At 27.0% G+C, this 14,937-nt stretch overlaps 4 protein-coding genes and 1 long non-coding RNA gene across 5 annotated transcripts; 3 read left to right on the forward strand and 2 right to left on the reverse strand.

Moving 5' to 3' along the window:
* Nucleotides 1–655: 655 nt before the first annotated feature.
* LOC141538034 (uncharacterized) lies at nt 656–1,513 on the forward strand. Its single transcript, XR_012480994.1, has 2 exons — nt 656–796; nt 1,206–1,513. It is a non-coding gene; the product is annotated as an uncharacterized LOC141538034 (long non-coding RNA).
* A 639-nt stretch (nt 1,514–2,152) lies between these two features.
* Prp38 (pre-mRNA processing factor 38) lies at nt 2,153–4,291 on the forward strand. Its single transcript, XM_074259293.1, has 2 exons — nt 2,153–2,313; nt 3,341–4,291. The coding sequence occupies exon 2, from the start codon at nt 3,343–3,345 to the stop codon at nt 4,207–4,209; it is 867 nt and encodes a 288-aa protein (XP_074115394.1). The 5' UTR covers nt 2,153–2,313; nt 3,341–3,342; the 3' UTR covers nt 4,210–4,291.
* Nucleotides 4,292–4,764: 473 nt separating this feature from the next.
* Nucleotides 4,765–7,583, reverse strand: Mon1 (vacuolar fusion protein MON1 homolog). The gene is made up of 5 exons (XM_074259294.1): nt 7,407–7,583; nt 7,090–7,290; nt 6,400–6,713; nt 6,092–6,335; nt 4,765–5,731 (listed from the first exon to the last, which is right to left on the reverse strand). Exons 2-5 carry the CDS (start codon nt 7,270–7,272, stop codon nt 5,012–5,014), a joined length of 1,461 nt encoding a protein of 486 aa, XP_074115395.1. The 5' UTR covers nt 7,273–7,290; nt 7,407–7,583; the 3' UTR covers nt 4,765–5,011.
* A 581-nt stretch (nt 7,584–8,164) lies between these two features.
* Par-6 (partitioning defective protein 6) lies at nt 8,165–12,693 on the forward strand. Its single transcript, XM_074259173.1, has 5 exons — nt 8,165–8,251; nt 8,333–8,596; nt 8,665–9,024; nt 9,756–10,034; nt 10,514–12,693. Exons 2-5 carry the CDS (start codon nt 8,537–8,539, stop codon nt 10,838–10,840), a joined length of 1,026 nt encoding a protein of 341 aa, XP_074115274.1. The 5' UTR covers nt 8,165–8,251; nt 8,333–8,536; the 3' UTR covers nt 10,841–12,693.
* A 722-nt stretch (nt 12,694–13,415) lies between these two features.
* On the reverse strand, nt 13,416–14,668 carry LOC141537979 (uncharacterized). Its single transcript, XM_074259211.1, has 2 exons — nt 14,508–14,668; nt 13,416–13,861 (listed from the first exon to the last, which is right to left on the reverse strand). Exon 2 carries the CDS (start codon nt 13,849–13,851, stop codon nt 13,540–13,542), a length of 312 nt encoding a protein of 103 aa, XP_074115312.1. The 5' UTR covers nt 13,852–13,861; nt 14,508–14,668; the 3' UTR covers nt 13,416–13,539.
* Nucleotides 14,669–14,937: the final 269 nt, after the last annotated feature.

Here is a 14,937-nt window from a genome sequence, read left to right on the forward strand (position 1 = left end):
AGTGACTATCGATCCAACAATTCTGGTTTAACATACCTGAAGAATATAAAACACTTTATTATATTGAAAAATAGCCGAAAATTTTACAATATATCTTACTTGGTAAGCAAGAAAAAATGGAATTGTTTCTATAGTTATTTGCGCACTTGCATATTCCATCTGAACAGACTGAATTATAAGGAACGCAGTGCTTATCAATCTCACAAAGCTCTTCTAACAATGAACCAAAACAATTAATGTTTTCAGAGCAAAATTTATCTGAGTAATTGGCAAGAGAACGGTGATAACACTTATTATGAAAACAAAAAGCTTGTTCGGTTCTACATTCTTCATAATTTAAGAAGCTGATGTCGAAGAGAAGTGAATGTATGTTTTTGTTGTAGTAATAACTATTTGGACTGCAAACACACTTGTTTTTTGGAGAACATATCGTGTGGTTGATGTAGGAAACACAAAAGTCGTCATCTGTGCAGGACATTCCTAAATGAGCTGCAAAATATTTACAATAACTAATCAAATAACCGACATTTGAATTAATTACTTACGTCGTATGCATTGATTTCTATTGACAGCAAGGTATTTAGAATTGCATTGGCATCTAGTGTTCTTGCATACCGAATTATTGACCAGACAGTCGCTATCCGTCGTACAGTAACTGTCTAACACTGATCCACATGAAGAGTTATTTAAAACAATTGTATTGAGTGAACAAACGCAATAATTATCCTTCGAGCATTTTGCAAATTTTATGTCAGCACAATCTCTGTCATAACTGCAACGCACGTCTACGAGAACTGTAATTATGAACAAATTTTAAGTTTAGTGGTAATTTCATGCAAGACTACGCAGATTATATTACCTGGCAAGCATTTATCTTCGCTTGCTGAGTAGTTTGCTTTGCACCGACACTCAATATTAATGCACAGAGCATTTCTAGTTACGCACGGCTCGTCCTTCCAACAAAATCCTCCCAATAATGGCGCACAGTATGTTTCGTTTAACTTGAGATTTTTCGCTCTGCAAACACATTTCTTCTCCGCAGAGCATTTCGCGTGCATTATTTCAAAACAGTCTTCATCTGTGACGCAAGGGGCTTCTAGCTTTGCTGTATCAGAAAATACCAAAACTGACACAGCTCTGTAATCAGCAATTGTGACTAATTAGAGTCTTTATATCTCAAAAATCACATACCTTTTTCTCCACAGACGAACTCTACTCTTGATGTCTTTAACATGCAAGAAAGGACTGGATTACAGCATGGTCGCGGAGAGAGAGGATCACACTGGAAAAATAATTCATAAATTATTAAATATTATCCCGATGGATATTCTACGATTATATTTACCTCAAAATTGTATTCAGCACACCGATGATGAAACTCATTGGTGACTCCATTTGCATTACTAATACACAGTATCCGTGAAATTACAACACCAATTGAGATGAAAATAAAGTTATGGGCAAACATTGCTTTTTTTTTTTTTTTTTTTTTTTTTTAATTTAATTAAGAAAATTCAATAAAAAATTATGAGCTATGAAGAACTTTGCAACGTTAATATATAAATTAAATTTTATTTTCATTCATTTATGGCAGAACCATTGATAACAACTAAAACAGAATTTATTCACGCAACAACTCATAAACTGTGATATCATTGTCAGAGTTTTAGGATATTGCTTCATCAATAAAAATTTCAAAAATAAATTTCTTATTTTTAGATTAATTACCTTTTTTGTCAGCTTCAATAAAATATCTTCCAACAATAAAATTGTTTGTCATTTTTTTTTTTTAGAATTTGGATTTATAAAAATCGAGTATTAGATTTTTATAAATTACATTTTTAATTATCATACTGTAATTTTTATTAATTTTAACATGTGAAACTTTTTAATTAATTTTTTTTTAATAATTGCATTATTATAAAATTTTAAAATAATTTTTAATGTCTTCCAACTTCGGTCTCATTTTTAATTCCAAAATTTTTGGAATTAAAATTAATCAACAAATTATTTTATTTTTATACTTAAAATAATTGTTTTTAAATTCTGAATTCAACAATATTGACACATTCAATTATTTAGTTTTTTTATGGCATGTTTTATTAAATTTTTATCATAACAATTGCTTAAAAATTTTTAATTTCAAGTGAACTAACCAGCAGCGCCATCTTTATTAAAACTACAGCAACTCAGCAATACTTACAATATAAATTCATCAACTGTGCAAAGTACAATTTGTCCAAGCGTCTAAATTACAAACAAATGGAGAAAAAAATTATTTATCATAAATATTAATTTATAAAAATCAATCATGTAAGTAGAAAAATCTAATTACTTAATTTAATAAATTAAATCCAATAATTTTTATAAAATTACACCATTTTAAATGAAAGTAAAAAAGTAATTATGTTAGCCGACGTTTTGGATTTTTTTTTCATTTATTAAATAAGACTTCAAAAATGTTTTTTAAAAAGTGTACTTATAGTTTGTCAAGTTTTTTTTACAAATGAAATTTATTTTTAAACAATTTTTTCAATAGAAAAAATGATAAAAATTTTTAAATGTTGGCTAACTTAATTTTTATGAAAAAGTAAGGTTATAATTTTTTTGATTTTTTCTATTTAAGGTAAAAGACCCAGCTATTGACACTGGCCTAGTTGTTTGATACTTACGACATTAAAGTTAGCAGTTACTAGAGAATTTTTAAATTTTATTTAATAAAAAAATTATTTTTAAAAAATTGTATTTTCAATTTTTTAAAATTTCTAAATATTAATTTTTTTTGCCATAATTTATTTGTTAGAAAAAATTCTAAACATTCTTAAATATCTGATAAATTTATTTTCATTTGACATTTGCAAATTTAATGAAAATTAATTTAGCAGATATTTATTAAATATTAATAATATTTTAAAAAAATAAATTATGGCGAAAAAAATTAAAAAAAATAAATAAATAAATAATACTAAAGTTAGCTGTCAATTAAAAAAATTTTTTTAACAAATTAATTATCATAAAAAAATGCTTCTAAAAATTTTCACTTGTAGTTTTTATTAATTTTTCACAATTAAAAATATTTAATTAGTTTTTTTTTTTTTTTAATAATTTAATTATTATAAAATTACAAAAAAATTTTTGTATTAATAATTAAATTTATTTGAAGAAGTTTATATTAACCATTACATTTAAGTTAGCCATCACTTCAGTACTTGAAAAATTTTTTTACCCAACAAATTTATTAAAAAAAAATTGTAATTTCAATTTTTTGCTTTAATTTATTTGTTGAAAAATTTTTTAAATTAAAAATTATCTGCTAAATAAATTTTCATATATTTTCCAGCAATGGCGAACCGGACAGTGAAGGATGCAAAATCAATTCGAGGAACAAACCCTCAATATTTGATCGAAAAAATAATCCGTTCGCGTATTTACGACTCAAAATACTGGAAAGAAGAATGTTTCGCTCTAACCGCGGAGCTGTTGGTTGACAAAGCGATGGAGCTGCGATACCTCGGCGGAGTTTTCGGCGGCAACATAAAACCAACGCCATTTTTATGTCTAATTTTAAAGATGCTCCAAATCCAGCCGGAGAAGGACATAATAGTGGAGTTTATAAAAAATGAGGAGTTTAAATACGTCCGAGCGCTGGGAGCGCTGTACATGCGACTGACAGGATCGTCCTTGGACTGCTACAAGTACCTGGAGCCGCTGTTCAACGACAGCAGGAAGCTGAGGATCCAGAACAAGCAGGGGGTCTACGAAGTGATCCACATGGACGAATTCATCGACATGCTGCTCAGAGAGGAGCGCAGCTGTGACATTATTCTCCCGAGGATCCAGAAGCGGCATGTCCTGGAGGAGAGCAATGAGCTCGAGGCAAAGGTCTCGGCTCTGGAGGACGACATCGACGAGGGCATCGAGTCCTCCGACGATGAAGAAATGCCGCCGGTTAAGGACGAAAGGAAGAAGGCCGACTATGACAAGGACCGCGAGAGGTACAAGGAAAGGGAAAAAAGACACTCTCGGTCTGATAAAAAGAGCGATCGAGAGAGAGACAGGTCCAGGAGTCGCGACAGAAAGCGGGAGAGAGAACGAGAAAGGGATCGTGATCGCAGGGATCGCGATAAAGATCACAGGAGGAGAAGTGATCGAGAAAGGAAAGACAGGGACCGTGAACGCGACAGGAGGAGAGATCGCTCTCGATATTAATTTAAGTTTGTGGTTTTTTTTATTTACATTTATGCTTTATAATAAAAAAATGTACATAGTAGAATATATTCTTAATATTTAAGTGATTTACATTAATTATTTTTTTTCTTACAGAGCTTTTTTAAATTTTAATGGAATGTTTAATTTCATTCTCTAAATTAAAAATTTTTTTTATTTTAAGGTAAATTTTTTTATTATAAATTATTAAGAAATTAATTTTTTTTTTTTTTTAAGAAAAATTTTGACTGAAAAAAATTTTATGGTAATTTTTTTTTTTTTTTTTTTTTTTTGTTAAAATTGGTTAAATATTTTTTAATTTTTTTGGCTCAAGTAAAATACTTTTATTAATTTTTTTTACGTATTTTAATTATTAATACACTGATAAAAAAATTTATTTATATTTAATAAGCTTTATTAACTTTTAATAAATGATTTTTTAGCATCAAAGGATTTAATTAATATTTATTAAAAGTTAATAAGTAATTAAACATTTATTGAATGTTTAAAATTTAATAAATTAAATTATTAATAGTTAAAAAATTTTTTTATCAGCGTATTAAAAATTAAAACTAAATTTTTAACTAAAATAATATTTCAGCAATTGTACAATAAAAAATTTTATGTTAAATTTTTAACAAAAAATTTTTTAAATGCACTGACAAATTATCATATAAAAAAATTATTTTATAAATTTAATAACTTAAAAAAAAAAATGTTTTTCCTTTTTACAAAAATTTATAAAAGCTCTACAGACTTATAATTAAGAATTCTAATAAAAAAAACTGAATTAATTAAATAGTAATTAAAAAGTAGGTGAATTCAAGATAAAAAGTCTGTCTTCTTCCTTCTTGATCCACTTAAGGAGCTTGCTGACAGCGTTAATAGCATCCGGTTTGGTGACAAGAGGTTCAAAAGTAACATACAATTCAAACCCCGAGGTGACCCAGGCGAGCATGGTCTCCTTCTCGAGCTGCTGAAAAATGAGCTTCAGTGGACGGGTGGGCGAGTGAAGACGATGATGGAGACACTGGTAGAGTCCTAGAAGCCTCTCAACTTCCTGGTCGGTACAATAAGGCGACTGGAACCCAGAGCTCCAGAACTGAGCGGTGCTCCTGCACTTGTAGAGGACGTGTCGCATCTCCGGGAGCCCGATCTCGGCAGTGGTCACTGAGACGCGGTTCATAGACTCGTTTATTGCCTCCAGACAATTGGTGCGCCTCAGCTTCTCGACGATCTTCTGCTTGGCCTCCGAGAGAGTCGCGAAGACATCTCGGTCCGCGGTCAGCAGCAGCAAGCAAGCTTGGCAGTCTTCTGCTAGGTAAGACACGTGGCCGTGCATTAATCCGTTGGCGTTGAACTTCGGGAGGCAGATAGGAGTCCAGCCTTCCGCGGTTTTGAAGGCTTCTGAGCTGGCCACCAGGTTCTGGATCAAGTGCAGGTCCGCTGGGTGGATGAAGAATTTTTTCATTCTTACTAGGGTTACTAGTTGATTGTTTGCTAGCAATAATCCGAACACAAGTTTCTGAAAAAAAAAAAAATTTTTGTTAAAAATTATTCAAAATTTATTTTAATTTATTCTAGGAGATTTTATAGTTCTTATTTTTTCAGATATAAGCTCATCCCGATGTTACTCTCATCGAGAGCTTTCATTTGAGTACCCACATGCATTTTTTATATATTTTGATATATACATATATATATATATATATATATATATATATATATATATATATATATATATATATATATATATATATAATATATATAAATATATGAAATATATGAAAAATTGATGTGGGTACTCAAATGAAAGCTCTCGATGAGAGTAACATCGGGATGAGCTTATATTTGAAAAAATGTCAATAGTTAACAAGATACTCACCTTTATTTTACTACAAGTTTGAATAATAGTCTGAGTAATGTTCTCCCTCATCGAAGGAGCCAAAGCCAGACACTTGACAGCCCCGAGGAAGAAAGCCGGCTCTCGGTCCATGAAATTCAGCAAATGGTCGATGAGCCTCTCGCTGCCAGTCAGCAGTCTCCTGAGATCAAAGTTCCATCTCTGCTCATAGACCCTCGTCAAGTGCGACTGAGTCAGCACGAACAAGATCTGATTGTACACGTACCTGAAGGACAATTTTAATCAGAAAAAAAATTTTCTTTATTTTTAATTTAATTCTAAAATTATACGTGAGTTGTAAGTTGAGCTGGGCGACACTCTCCAGTGTCTTGGACACCGCCACCAGAATCAGCGGACCCTTGATAAGAAACACGAAGTTGGTGTCTCCAGCGTGGACTGATTTTATCGTGTCATTACCTGCTGCGACAAATGACACCAGGGCTTGCATCACGCCCATAATTGTCACCAGTTTGTCTTCTGGACAGTGACGTGAGTAAACTGGCTTGCCGGCTTGGCTTAGGACAAATATGTGCTTTTTTTGAGCTAGCCAATGCTTGCAGTGCAGTGGATCGCCACTGTCCATTGGAACTTGATTTGTTTCATCCTAAAATTTTATTTTAATTTTAATTTTAATTTATTTTAATTTTTTAGCAAAAAAAAATTATAGCCATTTTTTTTACAGTAACTGGATAATTATTTTTCTTGTTAGCAGATATTTAATAATTTTTAGAATTTATTTTAACAAATAAATTATGACAAAAAAGTTGATATTTAGAAATTTTTAAAAAATTAAAAATGCAATTTTTAAAAAATAATTTTTTTGTTAAATAAAATTTAAAAATTGATTTTTCATTTTTTATTATATCAGCATTAATTAATTAACTCACTTTATTTCCTAAAATATTGAAAATTTTCAGAAAAACAAGATAATAATTAAATTAAACATTTTATTAAAAAATTTTCATTTAAAAAAATCATACCACATCTTCTAAAGATTTAAAATCACCATCTGGAGAAAAACCCTTGTCAATTTTTTGTTTAATAACTTGGTTCAGCTGATCAAAATCTTCAAAGCTTTCATCAGTGATCAGCATCGTCTCCGTGGAAGCTCCAGGTTCAATCCCCGGCTCCACAATTCCGTCGTCAGTGTCAACTGCAGCCATTTTAGAGCTCACATAACCCTGAAATTAAAATAAAAACCAACAATTAAATTTTCAATTATAAAAAAAAAAAAAAAAATAATTAAGTACAAAAATTAACATTTTATTTTACTAATGATTTATAAAAAAAAACTCACCTGGACTTTCTCCACAACTTTCCAGAATTTTTTAACACTTAAGCTGTCAAATTAAAAAAAAATTTACCTTTTTTTTAATTTTCACTTTAATTTTTTAATTAAATTAATTTTTAAGAACAATTTAATTGTTAAAAAATTTCTGTCAACTCCAGTGTTATTATTTCATTAATCTTCCAAGATGACAAGATAACAGCTGATAGTATAACACTGAAGTTAGCCGCCAGCTGTCAATTTTAAAAATTTTTATAAATCAATTGCAATAAAAAAGTGCTTCTAAAAATTTTCATTTACAATTTTTATTAATTTTCACATGTGTAATTTTTAAATTAAATTATTTTTAAATAATAATTTAACAGCTCAATTTTAGTGTCATTATTTTATTAATTTTCAAAAATGACAAAATAATAACTAAAGTAATCCGACATTTTTAATTTTTTAATTTTTTTTCATTTATTAAATTATAACAAAAAAATTGCTGTATAATTTTTAAAATTTTCTAGCATGTGAAATTTTTTTAAAAATTATTTTTTAAATAATTTTTTAATAAAATAAATAAATAATATAAATTATTAAAATTTCAAAATGTCGGCTGAATTAATTTTTGTTATAACAGCTGATAGTACAGAATTTTACCGCCATGTAATATTTAATTTTTTTGACAGGTGGCAGCACTGGACTGTTGTGATGTTATTAAAAAAAAAAACTGGTGCCACTACAAAAAGTATTAATGATGCTATGACCACTGTGACACGAAAGAGGCAGGCGTGGAAGTAGACATTCGTAAGTCGCGTTAAAAATTATATTTTTTTTATTTATTTAAACAATTTTAGTTGTTTATTTATTAAGTAAGTTTATTTTACAAACAACTTATTTATTATTTAAACAATTTTAGTTTTTTTATAAAAAAAATTTCTACTCGGTGGCAGTTTTTTTACACACGACAAGATTGGAGTGAAATCTGAGGATTGTAGGAGTAAATATACGTTTTTTTTAATCAACGGGCGTGCCAACAAGTTTGTAAAATGTTTTTATGATATCGATTAACTCAGTGGTAATTTAATTATTTTATTATTGGTGAATATTTTATTGAGTTTTAAATAAAGACGAGTTTTTAATTACGGCTGGGAATAATGAGCAAGAGCAAACTCCACCATCATGTCGACAGCAACATCGTTGCTGTCAAAAGCAAGGTACACAAACAATTTTTTTTTTTTTAATTTTTAATTAAAAAAATTTTATTTTTTTTTTTTTTTGGCAGTTTGATGCGGACATTATTAGATTCTCCATAAACAAAAAAAATCCCATTGGCTATGATGAGTTTCGCAAGCTACTGGCGGAGAAGCACGAACTAAATAAAGATGATAAGGACAAGAATTTTAATATTCGATACACCGACCCGACTGACAATGACCTCCTGCCAATTAACAATGACAATAATCTGGCACGTGCGCTTTTGGCAGCCAAGTCTCTGCTTAAAATATTAATCACCAGGAATGGTGACAGCTTTGATGAAAACACGGGGACTTTGAAGCCAAAGAATCTTATTTCTAGTATTCTTGGTGGAACTCCGGGTAAACCTAAGTCATTGGCTATCTCCAATCCACATGATTTTAGACAGGTAAATTTTTTTTTTTTTAAATTAATTTAGAAAATTTTTTATCATTTTAAGAATTTTTTTAATAAAAAAATTGACATAAAGAAATTTTAAAAAATTAAAAATGTAATTTTTTTTTTTGAAAAAAAAATTTATTTAGTAATTTTAAGAATTTTTTTAATAAATAAATTATTTAAAAAATTGATATACCAAAATTTTTAGAAATTAAAAATGCAATTTTTTTGTTAAAAAAAAATTTATTTAATAATTAAAAAAATTTTATAACTAATAAATTATGGCTGAAAAATTGACAGGTAGTTATTTTTAAAAAATTGAAAATACATTTTTTTTTGTTCAGAAAAAAAAATTTAAAAAAAAAATCGATTTTTGATGATTTTTGAAATTTAAAAAAATTTGGAGCGACCTCTAAAAAATTTTTTTTTGAGCTGTTCTTTAGAGAGGGCTCTTAAAACATCCATATAAATACACTTGGCCACAAAATTTTACTTATTTTCTTAACAATATATATTTAAAAATAATTTTATTGCAGAATAACAAGACTATTAATCAAATACTTGAAAAGTATAATGACAATTTGACCTTGTTTTGTTTAAATAAATTCAACAATATATATATTTTTTTTTTTTTCAATAAATAAATAATTAAGATTCGTAGAAGTTAATAAATAAAAAAAAAAATTATTATAAATTTAAAGTTACAATTATGATTAATAAATAAAAATTTTTTTATTTAAGGTATCAGCAATTATTGATGTTGATATTTTGCCAGCGACATGCCGGCGAGTCAGATTACTAAAACACGGCTCGGATAAACCTTTAGGATTTTACATAAAAGACGGCGAAAGTGTGAGGGTACTACCTCCGTCAGCGGGTGGTGGATTTGAGAAAGTTCCAGGTGTCTTTATAAGTCGGCTGGTACCTGGAGGCCTCGCCGAGAGCACGGGATTACTGGCTGTCAATGACGAGGTTCTGGAGGTTAATGGGATCGAGGTTGCAGGAAAAACCTTGGATCAAGTACGTGCTAAGCTATTTATCTAATTAAATTTTTTATTGCGTTTAAAAAATAAATTAACTTTAAAATGACCTTTCATTTGAGTATCCACATGCATTTTTGATATATTTTTGATATATACATATATATAATAAATATATTTTCAAAAAATATAAGCTCATATGGATGTTACACTCATCAAGAGCTTTAATTTGAGTACCCACATGAATTTTTCATATATTTCATATATATATATATATATATATATATATATATATATATATATATATATCATATATATGTATATATGAAAAATATATAAAAAAATGCATGTGGGTACTCAAATGAAAGGTCTTGATGAGTGTAACATCAGGATGAGTTTATATTTTTTGAAAATGTCAATAGTTGACAAGATACAAGGTCATTTCTTAATTTTGTATCTAGAGATAAAGCATGAATAAAATAAATTTTAAATAATTTTTAATAAAATTAAAAATTCAAGGTAACAGACATGATGATTGCAAATTCATCAAACCTGATAATAACAGTGAAGCCAGCGAACCAACGCGCAGCAATGGCTGCGCCAAGACGTGGGTCTTTCTCCCGCAATAGCCAATTATCATCGGGCAGTCATCAGTCGACTCAGAGCATCGTGACCGGAAGCGCCAGCGACGAGGAAGCTGACGAAATAGTAGATCTGACCGGAGTCGCGCTCCATGACGACATACCGACCTCTTCTCACCATCATCACCATCATCATCACCATCACCACCAGCATCATCAGCCTCACAATCATTTTAATGACCAGCCGGGTGTCTTGCACCTGTGAGGACACCGAGGAACAATCAATGGACAATTAACAAGCCTTTCCAAGTGCCTCGAACATATTTTTACCTAGATATTATTATACATAGATATATTCTGATGACTACTGATTATTAAGTAATGACTAATAACTACTTACTAATGACTAATATAATGACAATGAGGAATCAGTAATGAGCAACTCTCCAGCTTGAGATAATTGTCAATCGTCAAAGCAATAATGACTCATTTTTTATTATTTATGTGGCAGCGTAACCAGAGTATTAATGGTACTTAATATAACTCGAGTATATTTAATAATAATAAGTAAAGTGTACTTACTGTTGATCTAAATATTATTCTCCGTGATAAATGTCAAAAGGGTGGAAAAAAAAAATTAATGTTTTATTGCAAAATATTGACAAAAAGCTCGAAAAATTAAGCAACACTGATAAAAGGATTTGATTATATTTAAAAAACTTTAATAAATGATTTTTTAATATCGTAGGATTTAATAAATATTTATTAATAGTTAATAAATGTTAATAAATATTTATTCAAAATCTAAAGCAAAAATAAGCTTTTTTTAAAATTCATTCATTAAATTAAATATTAATATTAATATCAATCAATTTTTTATTAATATTTTTAATTGTAAAAAAAAAATCTAAATTTAATTTTTTGTTCAAATTTTTACAAAATTGATTTTTTTATAATTTAATGACATTTTTAAATTTATACGTCAATGTTTTTTTGTAATTTATTTGTTAAAAAAATTTTTAAATTATCTGCTAAATTAAATTTAATTATAATTTATTAAAAAATTTTTTCAAATTTTTTTAATAAATTATTAAAATTTTTTTTTGGACAAATTAATTTTTTTTAACAAAAATTTTGATATTAGAACAAAAAAAAAATTGTTTTTTCAACGTACAAACATTTTTTATTGTCAACTAATTTGTAAAAAAAAAAAGTAACATTTTTTTTTTCATATTTAAGCTTAAAAAATTCCTGCAAAAATTGGCAAAAAAATTTTTTCACGCCTTTTTGGCTTACGAAAAATTTTTTTCAGTTTTAAGCTCAAAATACTTTTGTAAAAATTTCCAAGCTCTTTTGGCATTTATCTGTTGATATTTTTTAAAGATTTTTTAATCAGCATTTTATTGTCGGTGCATTAGAAAATTTTTTGGCTCTGATTGAAATTTTAAATTCAACGAGGAATTATTGATATTATTATTGAACTTGAAATTAATTATTAAATTTAGTAATAATATTGACATAAGTGAATTATTAATTATAATTATTAATGAGTAAAAAAAAAAAATTTTTTTTTAAATTACTGTAATTTTAGAAATATGTTATTAGGAGCAAAAAAAAAATATTTTGAATGGTTATTTTAAATGTATGACTCGTTACAAATTTATTTTTATTAAATTTAATTAGATTGTAAATAATTATTCCGAGGAATATTTTACTTTCCTCATTAGAACAAATAATCCCGAGTAATTGTAAATAGGTAATAATTATATGGTGGCTCATTTTTATTAATTAGTAATTATTATTATTATTTTAATAATAATAATAATAATAATAATAATAATATTCTGAGTAAAAATGCACATTCATTCCATTTTAATCGTCCATTTTATATTATAAGCACGTCTATTCGTGCACGCTCCATTATATATGTATTAATTGATTTATTTTATTAATTATTATTAAAATACACCCATGTACTTAACGTTAAAGTTTTAGAATTTTAATATAATCAACAATCAACATTTTATCAATGTTATTAATTGTTAATTATTGTATTTGTCATTTGTATTGTATGTTTTAAAACTTTAATGACAATATTATAAATATATAAATATTATATATATTTTTAATCAATTAATTCATCGGATTTGTGTGATCTGATTTTATGACGTATCATTTTTATGAACAAATTAATTAACTACTATAATTATACAAGAATATTGTAATTTTTTTTTTTAGATAAATAACAAAAAATTTAAGATGAAAAAAAAATGTTTGGTTTTTTTAAATAAATTTTTTTGAGTTAGGGTAAATGCACCAATTATTGAACAATTAAGGTTGTAAACAAATAGAAAGTATTTTTTTAAAGCTGTAATCACTGCGCTAAAAATTTCATATTTTTTTTTTTAAATGCAATTGAAAAAAAATTTTTGTAAAATAATAATTAATTAATTTTTAAGTACATCGGTCAACAACTGGTGCATTTACCCTATTTCCAAAAATTTCAAATTTAATTTTCATTAAAAAAAATTTTTTTTTTCATAAGAAAAAAAATTAAAAATTGTAAAGCAATAAATGCAAAAAAAATATCAAAATTTCTATAAAATTTCATATAAAAATTTTTCTATTTTTAATTAACAAAATAAATTAGTATAAAAAATTTTTTTTTTTTTTTCATAAAAAAAAAAATAAAAATTGTAAATCAATAAATTCAAAAAAAAAAAAAATATAACAAATTTTCTGTAAAATTTCATATAAAAATTTTTCTATTTTTAATTAACAAAATAATTTAGTATTAATAAAAAATTTAATCTTATTTTTTTAAAATAATAAATAAATAATTCCAGTATGTTACAATAAATTTATTGTTAACCAGTAACTACACTTATCAAGCCATCAAACCCATGTAATGGATTAATAATATATAATAATAATAATTAGTATTAATTAACAGACTAATTGTAATTAGAAAGAGTCTGCCCTAGGTGCTTTGGCCCAGAGACCTTCTTTAGGACGCTCGCCGTCGTGGTACTGTCTCGCGCGCTCCATGCTCATAATAGTCATCCTCTGGACCTGTTTGTCCTTCCAGACGCACTCGCGGAAGTCATCGAGGAGCACGCGGCACTTTGTTTTCCCGTGGAAGGTTCCGTAGGCCTCCAAACAGTCGACCACGCGGAGCTCGTGAATCCCGCACTCCGGGTGGTCCTGGAAATTCATGAGTCCTCCGAAAAGGTCGGTGAAGATGTTGCGGAACCAGGGAGTGATTAGCATAGACATCTTGAGGTTTCTGTAATTATTTAAAAAAATAATTATTTTAAATATTTATTAATTTTAATACTTTATTTATTTTTAATTTTTTTTTATTAAAATTAATGTACCAGATATTTGATCATTTTAATAATTTTTTTAACAAACAAATTATGGCAAAAAAATTAGAAATAAAAAATTGACATTTAAAAATTTAATAAAATAAAAAATGCAATTTTTTAAAAATAATTTTTCGGAACAAATTTATTTGTTAAAAAAAAAAAAAACTAAAAAATAAGCAAGTGACTGCTAACTTTAATGTAATTTTTTTTTATTAAAATTTCTTTATAGTAATTTTTTTTTTTTTTATAAAAATTAAAAAAATTGACAGATGTTTTGAATATTTCCAACACTTGTAAATTTCTTCAATGCAAAATCAACAATTTCAATAATTTTCACTTTTTTTTTCTAACCTAAAAAATTTTACAAGTTAAAAATTTTCAAAAAAAATGTTTAAATTATTTAAAAAAATTTTTAATAGCTCAATTTCAATTTTTTTATTTAATATTCTTAGTGCAAGTTTACTTAACCTCAAATTATGTAATGTATGTGTTAATAACACAAGAAACTTTTCTTTTTTTTTTAATAATTATATTTGTAATTTCAGTGGAAAATTTAGTACTTACTTTTTGTTACTTTAAACTTTTTATTTATTTTTAAAATTTCCTGTATTTGGTAATTATAATTATAAACAATGGAATTGTGAAATATTTTTATTATTTTTATTGACCAACTAGTTGAGATAGTGGGTGCCATAACTTAGTCCTAATTCATACTTTTAATAATGTGATGTTTTCATCAAAATCGTGTTTATGAAACGTCTGAATTCATGAATGTGAGACTTTACTAATGTGAGGTTTTAAAAAAAATTGGTTTAATAAATGTGATGTTTTCAAAACGTATACTTTGAAAAATGTGATGTTTTCAATATGTAGACTTTAATAAACGTGAGACTTTTAAAATGTGAGGTTTATGAAAAAAACGGTTTAATAAATGTGACGTTTCAATATCGTGAGATTTTGCTAATGTGAGGTTTCATAAACGTGAGGTTTTAAA

Source organism: Cotesia typhae, unplaced genomic scaffold (assembly GCF_013202065.1).
Source record: "Cotesia typhae breed Kobodo isofemale line unplaced genomic scaffold, CoteBio_Ctyphae contig_20, whole genome shotgun sequence".
Lineage (NCBI taxonomy): Eukaryota > Metazoa > Arthropoda > Insecta > Hymenoptera > Braconidae > Cotesia > Cotesia typhae.